The sequence below is a fragment of the Chanodichthys erythropterus genome, chromosome 5 (assembly GCF_024489055.1).
Source record: "Chanodichthys erythropterus isolate Z2021 chromosome 5, ASM2448905v1, whole genome shotgun sequence".
Classification (NCBI taxonomy): domain Eukaryota; kingdom Metazoa; phylum Chordata; class Actinopteri; order Cypriniformes; family Xenocyprididae; genus Chanodichthys; species Chanodichthys erythropterus.
In genome coordinates this window covers 34,035,607-34,059,858 of record NC_090225.1, presented here as the reverse complement: position 1 = coordinate 34,059,858, position 24,252 = coordinate 34,035,607, and the positions used below count along the sequence as shown (strand labels likewise).

The following is a 24,252-nucleotide window of genomic DNA, read 5'->3' as shown; positions in this document are numbered from 1 at the left end:
TAATCCTTTGTCCCGGACTATCACTGTTCATTGCACTCAGCTGTTTTCACTCATGCCATTAGTTTCTGCTTATTTATACCCGGTTTGTTTCAGTCAGGGTAATCAAGGTTTTGTTATTGTTATGTTGTATTTCTGAGCACTCTGCAAAAACCGTGATTTGCTTTCATTTTATGTCACAGGTCTCTAAGAGAAGCAACTGGGCTATTTAGCGGATCTCAATGGTTATTTCTCTCTCCCATGGCTTGGACAGTTGACAGGTGTAACATTTAGATAGTTTTACCAAAGCGGTGTATTAGCATGAACAGTTTTTCATTGTCACAACTGAAAACAAGGAGCTGTCATCAATAACCCACGGCTGCTGGCGGAGGAAGAATGAATGTGCAGCAATGTCTCGCATTAGCTGTTGCAGATTTACAGGGGCATAACGTCATTGTCAGTGTCCCTCTTATATCGGAGCTGTCATCAAAGTGGTGGGAAGTTGGATAAGTGTTGAGTGATATTCTGTTTGTGTCTATAAGAGGTGCTGAAAGAGAAGATATTGAGTGTGGAACTGTAGGTGAAGTGAAAGAGAAACACAGGAATGGTGTTGTGTACCTACCCCATTGCAAAGACCGACAGAGCAGGGCTCTCCAGGTTCACCCTTGAGGCCCTGGGGGCCTATCGGTCCTGGTGCTCCGCCTGCATCACCCTGTAAACACATACCGACAGCTGGCATTTAGAGACACTGTCACCTCCGGTTTGTCATTTGACAGGTTGAGGAGCAGCACACAAATGCACACACATGCCCGTCTTCACACGCACATACAAAACAAGAGCAGGACGTAAATATCACAGGCATCTGGGGCAAATGGCACCAACCTGGAATCACCTCACGCAGCTTCAGAGGTGAGCTGAGAGACTAAAAAAAGCTCACTAAACATCCACAATGCTGAACTCGCTCACATCATTAGAAACGCTGTAATGACTGATTGAAAGATGTGTGATATTTTGAAAGCATTTTCGGCAGCCGACTTTCCCATAATAACTCTAATTTTGTGGTCTGAACAAAAAAGAATAAATCAAACACATTTGCAAATGTGAATTATTATTATTATTATTATTGGAGGAAAATTAAATGTAGTTAAGGCCCTTCCTGCCATAATGTAATATCTTAGTCTACTGAGGCGTAAGATCAACATAAGTAATTGGAATATACAACCTAAATTCTGGAAATGTTAGGATCTTTTTTTAAATTTGAATAAATTGAAAACTAAAAGACTTTAAAATCACATGAGCCAATATTTTATTCACAATAGAACATAGATAACATAAATGTTTAAACTGAGAAATTCTTACAATTTTATGCACAAAATGAGCTCATTTCAAATTTGATGCCAGCTACAGGTCTCAAAATAGTTGGGACGGGGGCATGTTTACCATGCTACACGCATCTCCTCTTCTTTTCAAAACAGTGTGAAGACGTCTGGGCAACAAGGTTATGAGTTTCTGGAGTTTTGGTGTTGGAATTTGGTCCCATTCTTGCCTGATATAGGTTTCCAGCTGCTGAAGAGTTCGTGGTCGTCTTTGACGTATTTTTCATTTAATGATGTGCCAAATGTTCTCTATAGGTGAAAGACACTGCTGCTCAAATACACAAGTCCTTCCCTGAAATAGACATCATCTGGAGGAGAGCATATGTTGCTCTAAAACCTTTATATACCTTTCAGCATTCATAGTGCCTTCCAAAACATGCAAGCTGCCCATACCGTACGCACTTATGCACCCCCATACCATCAGAGATGCTGGCTTTTGAACTGAACATTGATGACATGCTGGAAAGTCTCCCTCCTCTTTAGCCCGGAGGACACGGCGTCCGTGATTTACAACTAGAATGTCAAATTTGGACTCGTCTGACCATCGAACACTTTTCCACTTTGAAACAGTCCATTTTAAATGAGCCTTGGCCCACAGGACACGACGGAGCTTCTGGACCATGTTCACATATGGCTTCCTTTTTGCATGATAGAGCTTTAGTTTGGCATCAGCAGATGGCACGGCGGATTATGTTTACTGACAGTGGTTTCTGGAAGTATTTCTATTGTGAATACACTATTGGCTCATGTGATTTAAAAGTTCTTTTAGTTTTCATTTTATTCAAATTTAAAAAAAATGTCCCAACATTTCCGGAATTCGGGTTGTATACACATTATATATAGTTTTAGTGGAAGACTGACTTAAAAAAGGCATTTTGCATAATCACTTATTTTAATTTTATTCCTCCGGTTTTGTGACTCAAAAATGGGGAGAATCAAATAAATTTGCTAAGTATGCAGCCATCCATTAGTTATTTAAAGGGATAGTTAATCCTCATGTTGTTCCAAACCTGTATGACTTACTTTCTTCTGTTGAACACAAAAGAAGATATTTTAAACAATACTGGTAACCAGACAGTTGACTGTAGCCACTGACTTCCATAGTACTTTTTTTTCCTACAATGGAAGCAAATGGCTACAGTCAGCTGTTCGATTACCAACAATTTTTAAAAATAGCTTTTGTGTTCAACAGAAGAAAGCAACACATACAGGTTTGGAACAACATGAGGGTGAGTAAATGTTGTCAATTTTTAGGTGAATTATCACTATAAATCATTTGAGGATTTCACTGCATTCCTTCATATCAGAGGTAGTTTTGTACTTTAGACTGGATTTCTAGTTTCATTGTGCTTTCCAGTATCTCCACAGATATCACATTTTGACTTCCAAAGGACCCCAATAAACAAAAATAAAGCAATAATTATTTGAAATAGCTCAAGTAACAAACTATTCCAGCATACACTATGGTGCAAACTGTCAAAATGTATAAGCAAAGTGACGCCTAATGTGAACAAATTCTTCTGAACATGACCTTGTGCTTCAACATACAGTATGCAGAAACATGGAAAACATCACACCAGAAACATGCAGCCCCCGTCACAGTGTGCTTCCAAATGCACAATGCTCTTGCGTACCTTTTCTCCTTTCATCCCGTCTTTTCCAGGTAGTCCTGGCTGACCGGGAGAGCCCTGAAAAAGTGAGGAGCGATAAGACACATGCCTATAAGCTTTAGCAGTTCCTGCTTTTTTCATTTTTGATTTGATCCCCAACATCCCCCATCCCCATGTTCCCATCTTTTTGGAATAAAAGCAGATGCTCGTTAGCAGAAGCAGGTGCCTAGAACAGATTGTGATGCTGATGTTGTTTCCTCCCACACATAGAGAACTCAGATGTACCCGTCCTTGCAAATTAATTTTTCGATTACTGATTGATTACTGATTGTCTGCGCAACAATTTACAGCTCTGCACCCTCATTCTTCTCGCCTCTGTTATTTATACATGCATTGTCTTTTTGTGTGTGTAAGCAAGAGTGGGAAAACCTAAAAGGATGCGTAGAGCGTGATTAAAATTAAACTAGATTTTTACATTTCCGTGGAGTGTTCGGCTGTGCAAAACTCACTGCCATTATGCTAAGACTTTGTGGGTGGTTGTGACAGCATTGCTATACGGATGATAAGATATTCTGAGGGATGTTTAGGGGTGCTATGTGATTGCTAGGGTATTCTATGTGGTCAAAAGCGTTCATCCTCAAGTCTCTACGCTCTTAAAAAGCCTCTTTATTGACTTTTTTTTTTAAAGCTCACGTGCCCTTTAATCTTTAATCAAATAACTTCCCCTCCCTCTTGCAGTGACATCTCTTCTCTTCTCTGATGATGTGTTTACTCTGGTAAGGGCGGAACAACCTGTCGCTCACATGACATCACAGCAATAGCAAACCACAACCATCCATGAATGGACTGGCAGTAAAAACAGCCAATTATTGGGGCAGATTATATCCTGTCAATCAAAAGGGGGTGGAAAAATGTGTCAAACTGCAAATCTTTTTTTCAAATGTGTGTGAAAAAAATGTCTCATGTTGAATTTTGGGCTGTCAAAGTTACTGTGACAATAATGCATTAACAGTAAAAAGTAGCAACACTAAAGCAAACGCTATTTGACCCTATGAATCACCCATAGTTCAAGCCAGGGTTGCCAGGTCCATGCTGGTTCTGTCCTCAAGTTCTGTCCACTATATCATGAAATTAAATGGTGTTTTGACGCTCTTAAATGTGATGTGACAGATAGCTGTAGCGCCTCAGTTCAAGTTTTTCTTCCACTTTAAGACAAGCATAACAAAAACATGCATGAACATCAAAAGGTATGTTGAAAGATACCAAAATGTATCATGTAATGGCTCAATCAGTGTTTCAACTACGGAAAGATGTCAATAAGACAGCTTGTGAACAATGTCACTTAACCTTGCATTTACCTCAGGAAAGTTATCCAATGTTCACAGTTTGTTTGTTAGCTACAAAAAACACTATAAAGGGGCTTATTTACTGTTAATTGTCATGAAGACAAATTTGTTTATGAAAACTACCTTATATGCAAATGAGTAAACAAGCATTTTAGTTTTTATTTAAGTGTAATTATTACACTTAAGTTGATTTTCTGATATTATTTTTTTTCAAGCAAATTCCAAACCACATCAATCTTAATAACTACTACTAATCTGTTTTTGTCTGACCCTGCTGACCCAATGAGCGTTTTGCTGTCCAATGCCTTAACTTTGCAATTTCTAGTATTTTTGGCTCATTTTGCCTGTAAAAGAAAACCTGCCTACAAATTATGTGCACCTGAATATAAGGCATTTTTCATTTCCAGCCTTCATGAACAATTATATATCACTTATAAATGATTAAATGCAAAAATAATAGTAGTTATTAAGATTGATGTGGTTTGGAATTGATAAAATGTGCTTGGAAAAAATATATGATCAGAAAATCAACTTGCCTAATAATTCTGCACACAGTGTATATCTGAAAATAAATAGCAGTTGACTAAAATAGTATGGGGTCTGTTGATAATTTTTTCATATAAATATTATAGTAATGTACAAAATGAGAGGGTTCCCTGTATATTTTACAGCATTAGTTCGGATTTTTTTCCCTTAAGGAAAATCGTCATCGTTGGAAAAATTTATATCAGTGCATTTCTAAAAAAATTATTCTTATACGGTTTTGCTGCAATCATTTATTTTTAAGAGTGTATAATATTCTGGTCCCTTAATATGTATCAAGTTGCTCCATTAAAGGTATTTTAATATGCATTTTACAAAGTTTCTTTCTTACCGGGTCTCCTGAAAGACCACGGAGGCCAATGGGACCAGGCTGACCCTCCTTTCCCTGTAAAACACAATAAAACATGTTAAGATCTCTTCATATGAGCAGTATGACCTTATTTCAGGTCAAATGAAAACATGCTCTGAAAGCTCTTGTTTCAGGTACCAGCTGTGAAAATTGTAGCATTTTGACTGCTTGCTATTCTGAGAGGTCCCCATCTGTACCCTTAACTAAAATGAAGGCCACAATCAAATGCTTTATGTGACTGAACACGTTTAACCCAGCAAGAACTGGTAGCAATAAGCCACCCGTTTGAAAGCTTTTGGCACTGGTCAATAAATCAGCGAGAGATCATGGCAGAGATGTTCTCTTGCTGGTCAACCATGCTGAAAAGGTCCACAATAATTCATCGCACTAAATTAGAAAGACTTTAACGTCCTTTCTGTCTTGGTCAAATCATAAGATGTCAGAATGGAGGGTTTATGGAGACAGGAAGGTTCATACCTCAAGTCCTGGTGCCCCTGTCAGTCCAGGCAATCCACGAATGCCCTTTATGAGAATTAAAGGAAAGAAAAAACAATGCAGTAAGAAAAAGAAAGTGCGAAAGAGAGAAATCGATCTTTCTCAGAAAAATGTGCCATTTAACAGAACATTTCGGAATAAATTTGTATCATTTCATTTGAAAAGGTTACTGCTAACAATACCGGGGAACCCACCTCGGCTGAAAAAGTACCAAGGCCATAAAAATAAATTATAATTCAATGTATTATACTATTCAATTCTATTCAATTCTATTCAATTCTATTCTATTCTATTCTATTCTATTCTATTCTATTCTATTCTATTCTATTCTATTCTATTTAGTGCTGTCAAATGAGTAATCACATCCAAATATCCATAATATATTTATGTACTGTGTATATTTATTATGTATATATAAATACACACACATGCATGTATATATTTAACAGAAATATATTATATTATAATATGTTATATTATATTATAAATTACATTAAATTATAGTGTAGGGATACGGAAGAGGATTAGGGCCAAGCAATAATAAAAAAATTAAAACCATCTCGAGATTAAAGTTGTTAAATTTCGAGAAAAAACTTGTTAAATTTCGAGAAAAAAGTCGAGATAAAATGTTGAGAATGAAGTCAATTACAAGAAAAAAGTTGTTAAATTGTTAAATTACGAGAACAAATTCGTTAAATTATGAGAAAAATGTTGTTAAATTTCGAGAAAAAGTCGAGATAAAATGTTGAGAATAAAGTCATTAAATTACGAGAATAAACATTAAATTATGAGAAAAAATCGTTAAATTACGAGAACAAAGTCGTTAAGTTACGAATTTGTTCTCATAATTTAATGACTTTTTCTCGTAATTTAATGACTTTATTCTCAGAATTTAATGAGTTTATTCTCAACATTTTATTTCGACTTTCTCGAAATTGAATGAGTTTTTTCTCAAAATTTAACAACTTTAATCTCAAGATGGTTTTATTGTTTTATTATTGCTTGGCCTTAATCCTCTTCCGTAATAGGGAATATTCTGCATTACAGAAAAAGAAATAATTAGACAATGAGGACATTGAGGGATATTTTAATACAATTTCAATAAAAATACATTTTGATGAACTATTTTTTTATTATTTTCCATTACACACTAAATGTATTATGTGACTAAGCTAATTGTATCACGAGGACATAGGCAGTGCACAAATGGCACCATTGTTGGAATGAAGACAAATAAAGAGAGTTCATATAAAGTTTAATTTCTCACATAATTTCTCAGTAACATGCTGACTGCTTTACAATCTGTTCCTTTGATGTGCATAATGCCAAAAATTGCACACCATTTTTCTTAGACTTTATTTACCTGTAGACCTTGTGAGCCTTCAGAACCTTTTTCACCCTGGTGAAAGAAAAGAACATGATGACCGCAGTGCTTGAAATCACATTTTCAAGAGGACATACAGTAAAACAAGACTTCCAAGGTCGAAAAACATCTTTTTATGTGGCCATGCTTTTAAAATACCTCACAGTCCCTCCTTTTAAAACCTTTAAAACCTCTACTAACATCTGACAGATCAAAGAGAAAGCCGGATTGAGTGTTTTGATTGGCTGTCCATTGTAGCCATTGTAGCACAGTTTTTATATTTTTTGAGACACGGCTTCAAAAACTTTTTTAAAACACCATCCGGCAGTAGTTCAACTTTTTAATGATCTTACAAACTGTTATGAAGGCATGACAAACAATGTTAAAGGGATGGTTCACCCAAAAATGAAAATTCTGTCATCATTTACTCAGCTTCAGGTTGTTCCATTCCTGTATTTATTTTTTTCTTCTGCTGAACACAAAAGAAGATATTTTGAAGAATGTTTGTAACCAAACACTTGATGGGCTCCATTGACATGCGTAGTATTTTTTCCCCTAAACTTTTTGGTTACCCATATTCTTCAAAATATCTTCTTATATATTCTAAAATATTTTGGCAGAAGAAAGAAAGAAATACAGGTTTGGAACAACTCGAGGGTGAGTAAATGATGACAGAATTTTCATTTTTGGGTGAACTATCCCTTTAATGTGTGGCTACTAACCTGGTCTCCTTTCTCTCCTTTCTGGCCTTTCTCACCTCCTTCCCCCTCATAGATTATAGAGAGAGAAAACAAACAAAATAATGCACAGAGGTTATTAATGGAAGAAATACATGTTTATATTCACGGTTGGGCAAAAATACATCAAAAAGTATTTTAAAATAAAATACCAAATACCTTAATTTTAAGTGTATCAAAATAAACTACAAAATACAGCAGCCACAATATGTATCAAAATAAACTACTGTATTTTTGTATTTTAAAAATACTACAAAATACTTTTACAAGAGAGCATGAAATTTCTTTGCAAACCTTCCATCAATTGGCCTATTTTATCGATCCCTTCACCATTATACTGACTCAGTTGATTAAGTAAACAATGTTTGATAGACCCAGCTTTTTCAATCAATAAATCTAACATATGCAACAAAGGCACAATATGTACAGTAGGATTTTTGTATTAATATATTATATATACACAAGTCACAAGTGGTTTTTGTATATATATATATATATATATATATATATATATATATATATATATATATATATATATATATATATATATATATATATATATATATATATATATATATATATATATATATATACAAAAACCACTAGAATAATGTAATATATTGTGTTGACTTGTGTACTTACATTATCCTAAATGTTTCCAATAATGTTTAAATCCAGAGAAATAAGAAATTTCAACCAGGACACGGGCTGTGTTCATGTCACCTATCAATGACTACATACCCTCAATTTCCGGTTTTATTTTGTAGAAACCATGGAAACACCAAAGACGCATTATAATCCTCATATGACTAATCAAACATATTATATGTTTTATTCGACAGATTAGGAACTGTTTGGATTCATTAATTGACTGAAACTAATCATGTTATATAGCTTCATGTTAAATCTCGTTTTCTTGATTTATCGCAAGTTCCATGTTTTACCATGACTAACATCGATCTAGCTTACTGCAGTTTATAACAAGTGTCTCAAAGTAGCCGCCAAGCAAACGCAGAGTAGCATTATAACAACTTTCAACACAAAAATGTATCTTATATGATAAACAGAGCTGCATTACCCCACATAAGCTAGACCGAAAAAAGCAGAATCGGTGACCGTGGCATAATAAAAGTTCTGCTGCTTTCAAGACATGTCGCTTTTGTCTCTCATTATCAATCTCTCCAGCGGCCTCATTCAGCTCCAACATCACTCGCCCTGCTCTGCTTCATACTACTGTCACGTTAATAACCTCATCCATGAACATGATTTCTGCCCGAGTCCCATCCCGATTCTTTTCCACTGGCTGTAGACGTGAAAATAACACATTCCAAGATTCCACAAAATCAAGGATAAGCAACTAAATAAGTGACCTCTAGTGGCAAACATTTACATAATGTGGCTTTAACAGATCAAATATTCACATATTCATGTGATTTCCCAGATGAAGGTTAGTTTTAAAGTAACCAACAGTTTAGTGTTTAACAGTTTGCGAATGACTCATAATTGTATCCTAATTTAGTTACTTGGTGTTTGGTAATGAAGGGACTACTTTGCATCAGCAACACTGACTCAGTGACAAACAAGTCAATCATAAGAAGACAACTGATGGCTTCTGTATTCATAGCAATTAGTTTCTAACTAATTAATCATTTGATTGTTAATCATAAATATAGGGGGCTGCTGCTCGGTATAGTAGTTTTCAAGAACATTATGTAAATTGGTGAACTATTTAGCCTAGGCTACTAAAACAAACACCAAAACTTAACATCTGTTCTGAACAAATCTGGGCAAACCACTGAGTAAGCACCAATCAGAGGCTGCATTTTTATGATGTCATAATGTAGACTTCTTGCGAAGTATTTTACAGTATTTTAAAAATACAAAAATACAAAACACTAAAGTATTTTGATACAAAATACAAAGCCATTTTCATCAACCCGATCAAATACAAATTACAAAATACTATTTTGTATTTGAAATGTGTATTTGAAATACATGGATCATAAATACTGCCCATCCCTGGGTATATTTCTAAAGAGCACAGCAGGATGTAGCTTACTATTAACAGCAAGTTATTAAAACAGCTCATATGACTGAAAATCATTTTGAAATGCATTGCAAATGTAAATCTAATTGAAACCTGAAAAATGTTAGGGTTAAATCAATAAAAAATATAAAAGTTTTAAGCTTTTAAGAAAGATTATGATGTAAATTTATGATGCATTTTCACTATTTTTATTTTGATATAATTTTCTGTTAATATTTCATCATAGATTTGCATTTACAAAATAGTAGAAAAATGAAAATGTACAGTCAAACCTAAAATCATTCAGACATTTTTGAAATATTTTTACTAGTGGGTGCAGGACACTATAGTTCATTTATGTAAGTGAGGATAGCAAAATAAAGTAAACTATGACATATTACACCCAGACATTCTTCATACAGTGGACTACCAGTAAAATTGATAAAAATTTGGAATCAAAAATTATTCAGACACTTTGACCTGACCATGTTTTGCTTAAGTGTTATCTGACATAATTAAGATTATTTTTTTCTGACACAGTTTAACTCTGAGATCTTGTCATATTTTATTACAATTTTTTTTTTTTAACTATGGTGAATAAACTGTATTAATGAATGAAATATTCAAGGCGTCTGAATAAATTTGGGTTTGACTGTACTTCTTGTTAAACTAAAAACATTATTTTATTTATTATTATTAATTTAAATTAAATGTAAAATATTTAATAAAAAAAATGCAAAGCAGAAGCATTTTTACTAGTGGAGAAGACACCTTTACACTGCTGAGTTAAGGCTGCATGCTCAAATTTCTGTTTGAAGACGAAATACAGCAAAAAAGCCTGAATACATTATGCCTGCTCTGACCCACTTCAGCCCCTAGTATCAAGGTTTACAGTTATAATTGCTGTGTAAATGCATTTATGCCACCTCTGAGCAGGTGTAAATGCCATTTCAGAAGAGCTTCTGTGCCACTTTTGCTGTGTAAATTTGCCATCAGACACCACTAAACTTACAGGTCCAGAAAGAAGTCTCAGTCCATGTGCTGTCATGACCTGAATAAAGAAAAAAAGACAATCTTTAATATTGATATTAACCATCATAAGAGGCAACACTGACAGCAGCTGCAGGGTGCATGTGCTAGAATGGACCCGTCAGTTGCGATTTAATGTTTTCTCAGGCTCTGCTCTCAGATCTCAGTTCAGTGAAAACATCAACATCTCCACACAAAAATAAAACAGAAGCTTCCTCTCTCTCTGTCTGGATGGCCTCTGCATGAGAGATTAACATTAATCCAGGGTTTATGACATTTAAAATGGCAAGAGCCTTTTACTGCAACAAGAGCCCAACAAATACAAACCCTCTTCAAGGCACATGGAGGTGAATTTATCTGCTTTAGGGCTTTCCATTTATACATTATCTACCAGTGCTCAGCAGGTTTAGTAGCCTGTCAATCATTCTGACGGCTTTCAGTCAATGGTGAAAAACAGATTGTTTCGTTGGATGTATCTGTGGTTTCATTTACTACATCAATAAAGATGAAACAACAGGAGGCCTGAAGTAACTTCAAGACAAAGTTGGTCTAGAGAACAAAATGTAGATTTTTTTTTCTTGTTCATTAGTTCATTGTGCTGAATAAAAGCATGCAAAATATATGAGCTCTGCTCCAAAACCTAGTGGGCTTCCTAGCATTATAATTCCTGCATAGGAAGTTGTCTAAGACATCCAAAGTGAAACTGACAACTGACTGACTTGAAACTAGACTCACAAATAATTGACAGGGGTCAGCATGGGCTCCCTGACTGGTCTGCGGCTATGCAGCCCCATACGTACAACCCTGTCAAAGAGTATAGACCAGTGGTTCTCAAACTTTCTTCCCAGTGGGCCGCACAATGGTCCAAGTGCAAGTCTCACGGGCCACATATAATTTACATATGACGTCACCAATGCAAACCAATCAGACTTACCTAATGTTATGGAATTAGCAGATAATACTTTTATTATACCTAGATATTGCACACAATAAATAACAAATAAAAACTAACTTACTGACATTAGCTTTACAATAATAATCAGTAATGCTCAATGAACAAACAGCATCAGCATCAACAACAGCATCGCAATAATCACAAAACAATCACATAAACGCCTTAATAAGCAAATGTTACTAAGCTCTTTTTACAAACAACACTGAGCGCACTGTAGGCTAATTACAATCTCTGACGATATCAAGCACTTGTGTTTGTTTCGTTAACTGAGTGATTGCGTCATTAGCATACATTGCCTGATGTCTGAAAATAATAAATGCTCAACAAAATTATTTTATATGACAAATAAAGCATTATAGCTCATTTATATTTATTTAATTCACTTTAATTTAAAAATTAAATTAATTAATTTAATTAAAATTTCAAAAATAAAATGTATGCTAATGCTTGTATGCCGCAGGTTGAGAACCACTGCTCCACAACTGTCTATGCTCCACACCCATTCAAACGCTTACTGCGGTGTCGCGTTGCGCGACTCGCGCCGAATTACGTCAAAAGTATACAATCACTGGATGTCATGGCAACTGAATCACGGAGGAAAACTTTAAATAGGAAAGTAGGAAATCTAGACTTTTAATCCCTTACACACAATTACTGCTGTTGAAATACAAAATGGAGGCGGGTCCGGATTGAATTCCCTCCGGGTCCGGAGTCCGGACCTTGCAAAGTGCTGGTATAGACCCAAAAGGCGACACTGATATTTTTTGGGCAACAGTCACTAGATGGCGCTCCGGTAGCGCGGCCGCCCTTATGGGGTGAAAATACTAACTGGACCATAGAATCCTTCACATCTCACGCACCCAAAATCGACGAATTTCACTACCAAATCAGAAGTGCAATAGAACAGTTTTTTAAATTAATCACCAGTAAATTGTATGGCTCCTACAGTGTTGTATTGTCTTATATACGTTTTATTTGACCAGTTGTGGAATCCAACCATTCAACCATCTGAGGTAACGTAGTTAGCCTACTTTATTGAGTATTTCCATTTTATACAACTTTACACATTTATTAATAATAGTAAATTAATAATTAATAAATTTAAGATCATCATGTTTGCAGCGAACAATATGGATCAGACCTAATGGAATAATAATAGTATTACTCCACTATCTGAATTGAAATGTATATATTGTACGTTTTAATGGATCACGCTACAAACATAATGATCTTATAATACATGATGCATTGCTGTGTCCGTTATCGCATAATTCACACTTTTGGACACTTTTGCTTTAACGGACATTAGACAAAACTGCAAAATCAAGCTGTTATATTCATATATTTATTGTCCAACATTCCCAATTTTTCTGGTGCATGTCCTTAATTTAATTTCATATGTTGGTATTAATTCAGTGTTTATAAGCCTTTTAAAGAATTTTAACCCAAACTGACTGGGTTTCTAAAGAGCAATGGTTTTGTGAAAAAAGTGAAAGACTTAAACATAATGGGTTTCATTCATGAAACACGAGCAGAACAATTTTTTTGTGTAAATCGTGTGTAAAATGGTTCTGGCGTAAATTTTCGGATTCATTAAAATGTTCGTATTTTCCAAATGTTAGTTGGTATGAAAGAAATCTACACCTGCCCCCAGCCACGCGTAAATAGTGCGTTTAACATCCGAACGTTTTGCTCATTAATAAGGTTGCATTTTAATTCACCTTAATAATGTACATTACACAGCATTTTGAAAAAATATTATATATAGTAGTTACATATGTTTTTTCTTTTTACTTTTATTGTGAGAGCCAGTAATAGCATCTGCAAACGGAGCACTTTAATCAAATAATTAATTGATTTCAATAGGGCTGGGCAAACTATGGGCCCCTTAATTGTTATGGAAATTGTTTCCTATAAAATGGCCAAAATCCTTCGTTTGGTGTCATAATATGATGCCCATATATAGTTGTCAGTCGGATTTAATGGGTGGGATTTATGGTAATTGAGAACGAGCGTGCACGCGCGTCCCATTTACGACTGATTGGAATTCAATAACCCACACACACATTTCACTATCACTTCTGACGTTAACGAAGTATTTGTGAATCAGGAGAAGAGTTTTCGGGAAGGTCTCTTTACACGCAAATCACTCACATATTTACTCGTATATTTACAAATGTTTCATGAATGAGACCCAAAGTGTGTAAAATAAACTGTAAAAAGGATTTAATGATCACTAGTGATAGCATTTTATTCTGTGTTGTCATCATTCAGGTTGGATTTCAGCTTTAATGTATGTTTGTTTTTTGTTTTTTTAACAAAGCAGCTGATATTGCCACAGAAACTAGTGGACTGCCGAGTCGCTTTCACCACAAAATGGCGGAAGCGCAGGGCTGCTGCTGGACGCCGGTGTTGCAATGGAACGTTCTATTGAGTGTCGCTTCTTGTTAGTGTATATTCTTTGGCCCTGTCCTTCCTTGTACCACTTTTGATAGATACTGACCACTGCAGACCGGGAACACCCCACAAGAGCTGCAGTTTTGGAGATGCTCTGACCCATTCGTCTAGCCATCACAATTTAACCCTTGTCAGACTCGCTCAAAGCCTTACGCTTACCCATTTTTCCTGCTTCTAACACATCAACTTTGAGGACAAAATGTTCACTTGCTGCCTAATATATCCCACCCACTAAGAGGTGCTGTGATGAAGAGATAATCAGTGTTATTCACTTCACCTGTCAGTGCTCATAATGTTATGCCTGATCTGTGTATACCTTTTGGACCTGTGTCAGCACTCAGCAGTGAATCTAATTTATGGTAGGCAGCTCACTAGGTTTTGAAAAAGTGCTATGATGTGCAATACATCATCATAAAATAAACAGAAGTGTTTTTAAAAAAAAATAAACAATCCATTGAAGTCAGTAGAGCACAACCATACATTGACTTACTCTAGTGTGAGCTCAGAAAAATGGCTAATTACCATATAACAAGAATGTAATTAAAATCTTGAAATGGGATTTAGGTTACAGTTGTTCAAAGACTTTTTTCCTTGGACAGAAAAAAGCATTAATTACACATCCTTAATTAAAAGAGAACTAGCTCTAAACAACATGCTCCATTCAGAGCCAATCAAATTACAAACTTCAGAGGAAACCATGAGAGAATAATCAAACTCTTAAAAGCCAGTTCATATTTGAGTCACCCATCATCGTAATTAGCCATTTCAGAACAGGAGGGGGAAAAAAAAAAAAATTCTTTAGTCTTCCTGAATCTTTGTAAATTGGTTTAAAAGGGCCACAGTCATCTCACTTTTCCCATTTAGCTAGAGATTCACACAGCAGGCAGTATCAATTGATTTTGTGCCCTGCTGTCAAATCGCACCTTTCGTCTCCCCCCTTTGATTTAATTGACACCGGCGATGCTGTTCCAAACCTGCAAATTTCTTGCTAAGTGCAACCAAAAAGCTTTTGGCTTCCCAGCTCTCAAAGGCTTTCTTATTAGTGGCCAGTCAGCAGAGATGAAGCCGATGAACAGTGCTGCATTGATGCAGTAAACTCTCCACTGTCCGTACTAGAAAATGTGTTGGTGCTGGTAGTTCATTTCAAATTGGATGAACACAAAAGCCAGAATGAACAAGAAGTAAAGAAATCCTAGATCACATTTTCATGTGGACGTGTCTTCCCGAATGTCTGAATGGGAGCGAATCGTACTCCTTTAACATGTGTCTTTTCAAATAAACATTGAAGTTCAAATTAAATTGAATTTAGTATGAAAATTAAGCACTGACCGTGCTTCAAGTCATTCAAGTGATCTTTTAATGAAACATGGTTAAGAAAATATTTTATTAAGCAGAATATACAAGTAATCTATAAGCGATTTCTGCATTTTAACACGCTACTGTTTAAAAGTTTGAGGTCAGTAACATTTTTTAAAGGAATTATTACTTTCATTCTGCAGGGATGCATTAAATTGACCAAAAGAGACAGCAAAAGCTTTTACATTGATACAAAATACATAAATTTCATATAAATGCTCTTATTTAAACTTTCTATTCATCAAAGAATCTTGAAAATCATTGTTTACACAAAAATGCTAAGCAGCACAACTGTTTTCTTTTCAACATTGATAAGAAATTATTTTCTGAGCAGCAAATCAGCATTAGAATGATTTCTGAAGGATCATGTGACGTGATGCTGAAGATTCAGCTTTGCCATCACAGGAATAAATTACATATCTTTGTCTTAGAATCTTAGAGACTCTAAATGTTTGAATGGTAGTATAAATAAACATTTGTTTATACTAGTTTTGCATCCATGAAATTTTCTACCAACAACAGTTTAAAATGTACGGAGCCCTTAAAGGGACATGGTGATGGAAAAACTAGGTGATGAGTGGAAAAAATATTTTTCAATGCGCTTGCATTCGCTCACAAAAGTTTTGTGAGGAACGCAAAGATTTTGCGAGTGAAGGCAAAGTTTCTCAGGGGAACAGAAACATTTTGCGTACGCAAATTTTTTGTGAGGGAACGCAAAGCTTCTCGGAGGAACGTAAAGGTTTTGTTAGGGAACGCAAAGTTTCTTGGTGGAATGTGAAAGTTTTTATGAGGAAACGCAAAGCTTTTGTGAAGGAACGCAAAGTTTCTCAGGGGAACGTGAAGGTTTTGTGAAGGAACGCAAAGTTTCTCTGGGGAACGTGAAGGTTTTGTGAAGGAACGCAAAGTTTCTCTGGGGAACGTGAAGGTTTTGTGAAGAAACGCAAAGTTTCTCGGGGGAGCGTGAAGGTTTTGTGAAGGAACGCAAAGTTTCTCTGGGGAACGTGAAGGTTTTGTGAAGAAACGCAAAGTTTCTCGGGGGAACGTGAAGGTTTTGTGAAGAAACGCAAAGTTTCTCTGGGGAACGTGAAGGTTTTGTGAAGGAACGCAAAGTTTCTCGGGGGAGCGTGAAGGTTTTGTGAAGGAACGCAAAGTTTCTCTGGGGAACGTGAAGGTTTTGTGAAGAAACGCAAAGTTTCTCGGGGGAACGTGAAGGTATTGTGAAGGAACGCAAAGTTTCACTGGGGAACGTAAAGGTTTTGTGAAGGAACGCAAAGTTTCTCTGGGGAGCATGAAGGTTTTGTGAAGGAACGCAAAGTTTCTCGGGGGAACGTAAAGGTTTTGTTAGGGAACGCAAAGTTTCTTGGTGGAATGTGAAAGTTTTTATGAAGAAACGCAAAGCTTTTGTGAAGGAACGCAAAGTTTCTCTGGGGAACGTGAAGGTTTTGTGAAGGAACGCAAAGTTTCTCTGGGGCACGTGAAGGTTTTGTGAAGGAACGCAAAGTTTCTCTGGGGAACGTGAAGGTTTTGTGAAGGAACGCAAAGTTTCTCTGGGGAACATGAAGGTTTTGTGAAGAAACGCAAAGTTTCTCGGGGGAACGTGAAGGTATTGTGAAGGAACGCAAAGTTTCACTGGGGAACGTAAAGGTTTTGTGAAGGAACGCAAAGTTTCTCTGGGGAGCATGAAGGTTTTGTGAAGGAACGCAAAGTTTCTCGGGGGAACGTAAAGGTTTTGTTAGGGAACGCAAAGTTTCTTGGTGGAATGTGAAAGTTTTTATGAAGAAACGCAAAGCTTTTGTGAAGGAACGCAAAGTTTCTCTGGGGAACGTGAAGGTTTTGTGAAGGAACTCAAAGTTTCTCTGGGGCACGTGAAGGTTTTGTGAAGGAACGCAAAGTTTCTCTGGGGAACGTGAAGGTTTTGTGAAGGAACGCAAAGTTTCTCTGGGGAACGTGAAGGTTTTGTGAAGGAACGCAAAGTTTCTCGGAACGTGAAGGTTTTGTGAAGGAACGCAAAGTTTCTCGGGGGAACGTGAAGGTTTTGTGAAGGAACGCAAAGTTTCTCGGGGGAACGTGAAGGTTTTGTGAAGAAACGCAAAGTTTCTCTGGGGAACGTGAAGGTTTTGTGAAGGAACGCAAAGTTTCACTGGGGAACGTAAAGGTTTTGTGAAGGAACGCAAAGTTTCTCGGGGGAACGTGAAGGTTTTGTGAAGTAACGCAAAGTTTCACTGGGGAACGTAAAGGTTTTGTGAAGGAACGCAAAGTTTCTCGGGGGAACGTGAAGGTTTTGTGAAGAAACGCAAAGTTTCTCGGGGGAACGTGAAGGTTTTGTGAAGAAACGCAAAGTTTCTCGGGGGAACGTGAAGGTATTGTGAAGGAACGCAAAGTTTCACTGGGGAACGTAAAGGTTTTGTGAAGGAACGCAAAGTTTCTTGGTGGAATGTGAAAGTTTTTATGAAGAAACGCAAAGCTTTTGTGAAGAAACGCAAAGTTTCTCGGGGGAACGTAAAGGTTTTGTGAAGGAACGCAAAGTTTCTCGGGGGAACGTGAAGGTTTTGTGAAGTAACGCAAAGTTTCACTGGGGAACGTAAAGGTTTTGTGAAGGAACGCAAAGTTTCTCTGGGGAGCATGAAGGTTTTGTGAAGGAACGCAAAGTTTCTCTGGGAGACGTGAAGGTTTTGTGAAGGAACGCAAAGTTTCTCGGAACGTGAAGGTTTTGTGAAGGAACGCAAAGTTTCTCGGAACGTGAAGGTTTTGTGAAGGAACGCAAAGTTTCTCGGGGGAACGTGAAGGTTTTGTGAAGGAACGCAAAGTTTCTCGGGGGAACGTGAAGGTTTTGTGAAGAAACGCAAAGTTTCTCGGGGGAACGTGAAGGTTTTGTGAAGAAACGCAAAGTTTCTCTGGGGAACGTGAAGGTTTTGTGAAGGAACGCAAAGTTTCTCGGAACGTGAAGGTTTTGTGAAGGAACGCAAAGTTTCTCGGGGGAACGTGAAGGTTTTGTGAAGGAACGCAAAGTTTCTCGGGGGAACGTGAAGGTTTTGTGAAGAAACGCAAAGTTTCTCTGGGGAACGTGAAGGTTTTGTGAAGGAACGCAAAGTTTCTCGGGGGAACGTGAAGGTTTTGTGAAGTAACGCAAAGTTTCACTGGGGAACGTAAAGGTTTTGTGAAGGAACGCAAAGTTTCTCGGGGGAACGTGAAGGTTTTGTGAAGAAACGCAAAGTTTCTCGGGGGAACGTGAAGGTATTGTGAAGGAACGCAAAGTTTCACTGGGAACGTAAAGGTTTTGTGAAGGAACGCAAAGTTTCTCGGGGGAACGTGAAGGTTTTGTGAAGTAACGCAAAGTTTCACTGGGGAACGTAAAGGTTTTGTGAAGGAACGCAAAGTTTCTCTGGGGAGCATGAAGGTTTTGTGAAGGAACGCAAAGTTTCTCTGGGAAACGTGAAGGTTTTGTGAAGGAACGCAAAGTTTCTCGGAACGTGAAGGTTTTGTGAAGGAACGCAAAGTTTCTCGGAACGTGAAGGTTTTGTGAAGGAACGCAAAGTTTCTCGGGGGAACGTGAAGGTTTTGTGAAGGAACGCAAAGTTTCTCGGGGGAACGTGAAGGTTTTGTGAAGAAACGCAAAGTTTCTCGGGGGAACGTGAAGGTTTTGTGAAGAAACGCAAAGTTTCTCTGGGGAACGTGAAGGTTTTGTGAAGGAACGCAAAGTTTCTCGGAACGTGAAGGTTTTGTGAAGGAACGCAAAGTTTCTCGGGGGAACGTGAAGGTTTTGTGAAGAAACGCAAAGTTTCTCTGGGGAACGTGAAGGTTTTGTGAAGGAACGCAAAGTTTCTCGGAACGTGAAGGTTTTGTGAAGGAACGCAAAGTTTCTCGGGGGAACGTGAAGGTTTTGTGAAGGAACGCAAAGTTTCTCGGGGGAACGTGAAGGTTTTGTGAAGAAACGCAAAGTTTCTCTGGGGAACGTGAAGGTTTTGTGAAGGAACGCAAAGTTTCACTGGGGAACGTAAAGGTTTTGTGAAGGAACGCAAAGTTTCTCGGGGGAACGTGAAGGTTTTGTGAAGTAACGCAAAGTTTCACTGGGGAACGTAAAGGTTTTGTGAAGGAACGCAAAGTTTCTCGGGGGAACGTGAAGGTTTTGTGAAGAAACGCAAAGTTTCTCGGGGGAACGTGAAGGTATTGTGAAGGAACGCAAAGTTTCACTGGGGAACGTAAAGGTTTTGTGAAGGAACGCAAAGTTTCTTGGTGGAATGTGAAAGTTTTTATGAAGAAACGCAAAGCTTTTGTGAAGAAACGCAAAGTTTCTCGGGGGAACGTAAAGGTTTTGTGAAGGAACGCAAAGTTTCTCGGGGGAACGTGAAGGTTTTGTGAAGTAACGCAAAGTTTCACTGGGGAACGTAAAGGTTTTGTGAAGGAACGCAAAGTTTCTCTGGGGAGCATGAAGGTTTTGTGAAGGAACGCAAAGTTTCTCTGGGAAACGTGAAGGTTTTGTGAAGGAACGCAAAGTTTCTCGGAACGTGAAGGTTTTGTGAAGGAACGCAAAGTTTCTCGGAACGTGAAGGTTTTGTGAAGGAACGCAAAGTTTCTCGGGGGAACGTGAAGGTTTTGTGAAGGAACGCAAAGTTTCTCGGGGGAACGTGAAGGTTTTGTGAAGAAACGCAAAGTTTCTCGGGGGAACGTGAAGGTTTTGTGAAGAAACGCAAAGTTTCTCTGGGGAACGTGAAGGTTTTGTGAAGGAACGCAAAGTTTCTCGGAACGTGAAGGTTTTGTGAAGGAACGCAAAGTTTCTCGGGGGAACGTGAAGGTTTTGTGAAGGAACGCAAAGTTTCTCGGGGGAACGTGAAGGTTTTGTGAAGAAACGCAAAGTTTCTCTGGGGAACGTGAAGGTTTTGTGAAGGAACGCAAAGTTTCTCGGGGGAACGTGAAGGTTTTGTGAAGTAACGCAAAGTTTCACTGGGGAACGTAAAGGTTTTGTGAAGGAACGCAAAGTTTCTCGGGGGAACGTGAAGGTTTTGTGAAGAAACGCAAAGTTTCTCGGGGGAACGTGAAGGTATTGTGAAGGAACGCAAAGTTTCACTGGGGAACGTAAAGGTTTTGTGAAGGAACGCAAAGTTTCTCGGGGGAACGTGAAGGTTTTGTGAAGTAACGCAAAGTTTCACTGGGGAACGTAAAGGTTTTGTGAAGGAACGCAAAGTTTCTCTGGGGAGCATGAAGGTTTTGTGAAGGAACGCAAAGTTTCTCTGGGAAACGTGAAGGTTTTGTGAAGGAACGCAAAGTTTCTCGGAACGTGAAGGTTTTGTGAAGGAACGCAAAGTTTCTCGGAACGTGAAGGTTTTGTGAAGGAACGCAAAGTTTCTCGGGGGAACGTGAAGGTTTTGTGAAGGAACGCAAAGTTTCTCGGGGGAACGTGAAGGTTTTGTGAAGAAACGCAAAGTTTCTCGGGGGAACGTGAAGGTTTTGTGAAGAAACGCAAAGTTTCTCTGGGGAACGTGAAGGTTTTGTGAAGGAACGCAAAGTTTCTCGGAACGTGAAGGTTTTGTGAAGGAACGCAAAGTTTCTCGGGGGAACGTGAAGGTTTTGTGAAGAAACGCAAAGTTTCTCGGGGGAACGTGAAGGTTTTGTGAAGGAACGCAAAGTTTCTCTGGGGAACGTGAAGGTTTTGTGAAGAAACGCAAAGTTTCTCAGGGGAACGTGAAGGTTTTGTGAAGGAACGCAAAGTTTCTCTGGGGAACGTGAAGGTTTTGTGAGTGAAGGCAAAGTTTCTCTGGGGAACACAAAATGTCTTGGGGGAACGCAAAATTTCTCAAGGGAATGCAAAAGTTTTGTGCCGGAACGCAAAGGTTTTGCGAGTGAAGGCAAAGTTTCTCAGGGGAATGCAAACATTTTGTGAGGGAACGCAAAGTTTCTCGGGAGAACGCAAAGGTTTTGTGAGGGAATGCGAAAGTTCCTCGATTTCTCGGTGGAATGCGAAAGTTTTGCGAGGAAACGCAAAAAAAAAAAAAGGTAACACTTTAGTAAAGGAAACGCATATAATCCATTAACTACAACTTTTCCCTCAAACTCCTAATTTACTGCTTATTAATAGTTAGTAAGGTAGTTGTTAAGTTTAGATATTAGGTAGGATTAAGAATGTAGAATAAGGTCATGCAGAATAAGGCATTAATATGTGCTTTATGAGTACTAATAAATAGCCAATATTCTAGTACTATGCATGCTAATAAGCAACTAGTTAAAAGACCCTAAAATAAAGTGTTTACAAAATTTTGCAAGAAAACGCAAAAGCATTGACATATTTTTCATCACCATGTCCCTTAAGGGGCTTCATAAAAATGAAAAGTTTAAATGAATCCTAGAGCACTGGCTCTGAATCATTTGTCAGAGTCGTTCATGGCATGAAGACTGATGTGTCTATGTACTATGTACAGAGCATCAGAACCTCTGGCTGAATTGGTACAGTACTCACAGGGCCCGGTGGTCCTCTGGGTCCTTCTTCACCCTAAAGGAATAATAATAAAAGAGACACAAGTGTCAAGAGATTGAATCAAATGAACCACAGGATTCATTTGATCTGAACCTCTGTCAGTCAGAAGTCTGTCTACATGAGACTACAAAGATCTGTCAAACAAGTGAAAAGATCAACCTTCTTCCAGCACATATGCACAGAACTAACAAATAAAACATGCATTACACACCTTTTGCCCCTTTAATCCACTGGTTCCCTCCAGGCCAGGCAAACCCTATTGAGTGAAATGGTAGAAGAGATGGATGTATTATGAGGTAACACAACACTGATGAATCTGATGTCTGTGTCTGTAATGGAATTTTTAATCAGGCCTCTGAAATGTTACATACAGGATCCCCTCTATCGCCCTTCAGTCCATCGACTCCTGCGACACCCGGGTCACCCTTCACCCCCTGAAAAATATCAAAAGCAATCACACATATGCATACAACATATGAATACACATATATTATTGTCTAAGGGTCAAAAAACTTCAAAGGAGGTAACACAAGATATTAATTTTAATGTACTTTTACAATGTTACCTTTATTGTATTTTATTTTATTTTTTATTTATTTATTTATTTATTTTTACAGACAGACATTCAACAGACACTTCCCTGACTATTATTTATTTTCTTGGTCTTTTTCAGGCCAGGAAATCACAATTTGTAGCAATGACTAAACTGCAATGACAGTGACACTCAAAAACACATTATGACAAGTTAAAGAAAAAAAAAAAAAAATCCCACAAAGACAACACCGTTTCAAATTAAACAGAAAACATTATAAAAAATTTGAAGCTGCAATATGCATGATTTATTCATACTGTGATGCATGAGTCTAGCATCCAGCACCCCAGATATCACACTTATTTTATTATTTATTTTTATATTTTCTTGGTGGTTTTGATGCAATGTGATGTTGCACAGTCAAACCGGTCTCTGAACCCTTATTTGATCTAACTTCAATTACACAAATGTTCTCATGTTTGCATACATCACACATGGTGGCTTACCACTTAATTACAGCCACTAAACATGAAATCAATGTTCCGTAACTCGCCACAGAACATCATGTCACACAACCAGGACAGGATTTTATCGGCCAATAGATGGCACTTTCTCACTGAAGATGAATTCCTATCTTACTTCTGCATCCATTTTGAGATGCTGTCCTGTCTCTAAACAATGCAAACTGAGCATCTTTTATACTGGCAGATGTGACAGTTAGTCACTATATATGGAGTCAGGAAACCATTTTTTGGTTTTGGATACTCCAATACACAGGGTTCATAGTTAAATGCTGTAAAGATGAAGGATTTAGAATTGCATGCTGTGTTTTCTTTCAAAACAAACACCAGTAACTGCATTGAGAGAGTGCTTCGGGAAGTTGTTGAGGAGAGAAGGGACCATCACACCACAGTCTTGTGGTGATTTTACTGGCACATACTGTACACTGTTCAGAGTTCGGTTAAGTCTGACACATTCAAATTCCTGAGAGGAGCTCCATGGAAAGGTAATACAATGTGTCTACTCAACCTGGAAAAAGACATTCTTCCCCCCAATACAACCTCTTCTTTTTCATAAAATTGCTTACAGGCACAACCAAGAACACACAAAAGATAGCAGTGTGTTTGGTGTAATGCCAAAGCTCACAGTCTCTGTTCTTCTGTGTAATTGCCACCTCCCAAACCACCTCCTGAGTGATCAGATTGCTATCTGTTTTGATTGCATTTTAGAGGGCTATGTGCTATAGCAATCCAATCAGTAAAAAAAAAGCACCAAAAACTTTAAGTTATATTTGAGAAGTTGACATTTTGTTGATGCTTCATGAAAAAGACAAAAATATTCGTAAATTAATGACAAAAAAAAAAGTGTTTTTATTAACTTTTGAGTTTGTTTCAATTTCATGATGTAATTTTGAGAGAAATATGGAAATAATAGCCTTCCCTAGTATGTCCCCAGTGTTGCATAGCAAATAAGAACCTCATTTAATTTTTTTTTTTTATTGCAATAAAAAAAAATTCTGTCAGTGATCATATCACTGAATTATATTTTATTAAACAATTTATTTAAAAAATATATAATTTAAAGCTTTCCCTTTAGTTTCCTTGAACACAAATAAACTTTATTAAATACATTT

The 24,252-nt window shown here is 37.4% G+C and overlaps 1 protein-coding gene across 3 annotated transcripts in view; it reads right to left on the bottom strand.

Moving 5' to 3' along the window:
- LOC137020243 (collagen alpha-1(XIX) chain) overlaps positions 1-24,252 on the bottom strand; it is a 234,726-nt gene that overhangs the window by 67,408 nt on the left and 143,066 nt on the right. For all 3 annotated transcript variants that reach the window (XM_067385510.1, XM_067385511.1, XM_067385512.1), the window contains 10 exons: positions 22,459-22,521; positions 22,299-22,343; positions 22,070-22,102; positions 10,834-10,872; positions 7,781-7,825; positions 7,059-7,094; positions 5,678-5,722; positions 5,183-5,236; positions 2,987-3,040; positions 599-688 (listed from right to left, as the gene is read on the bottom strand). In XM_067385510.1, the coding sequence (XP_067241611.1) occupies positions 599-688; positions 2,987-3,040; positions 5,183-5,236; positions 5,678-5,722; positions 7,059-7,094; positions 7,781-7,825; positions 10,834-10,872; positions 22,070-22,102; positions 22,299-22,343; positions 22,459-22,521 (504 nt within the window). The remainder of the gene's footprint in view (positions 1-598; positions 689-2,986; positions 3,041-5,182; positions 5,237-5,677; positions 5,723-7,058; positions 7,095-7,780; positions 7,826-10,833; positions 10,873-22,069; positions 22,103-22,298; positions 22,344-22,458; positions 22,522-24,252) is intronic.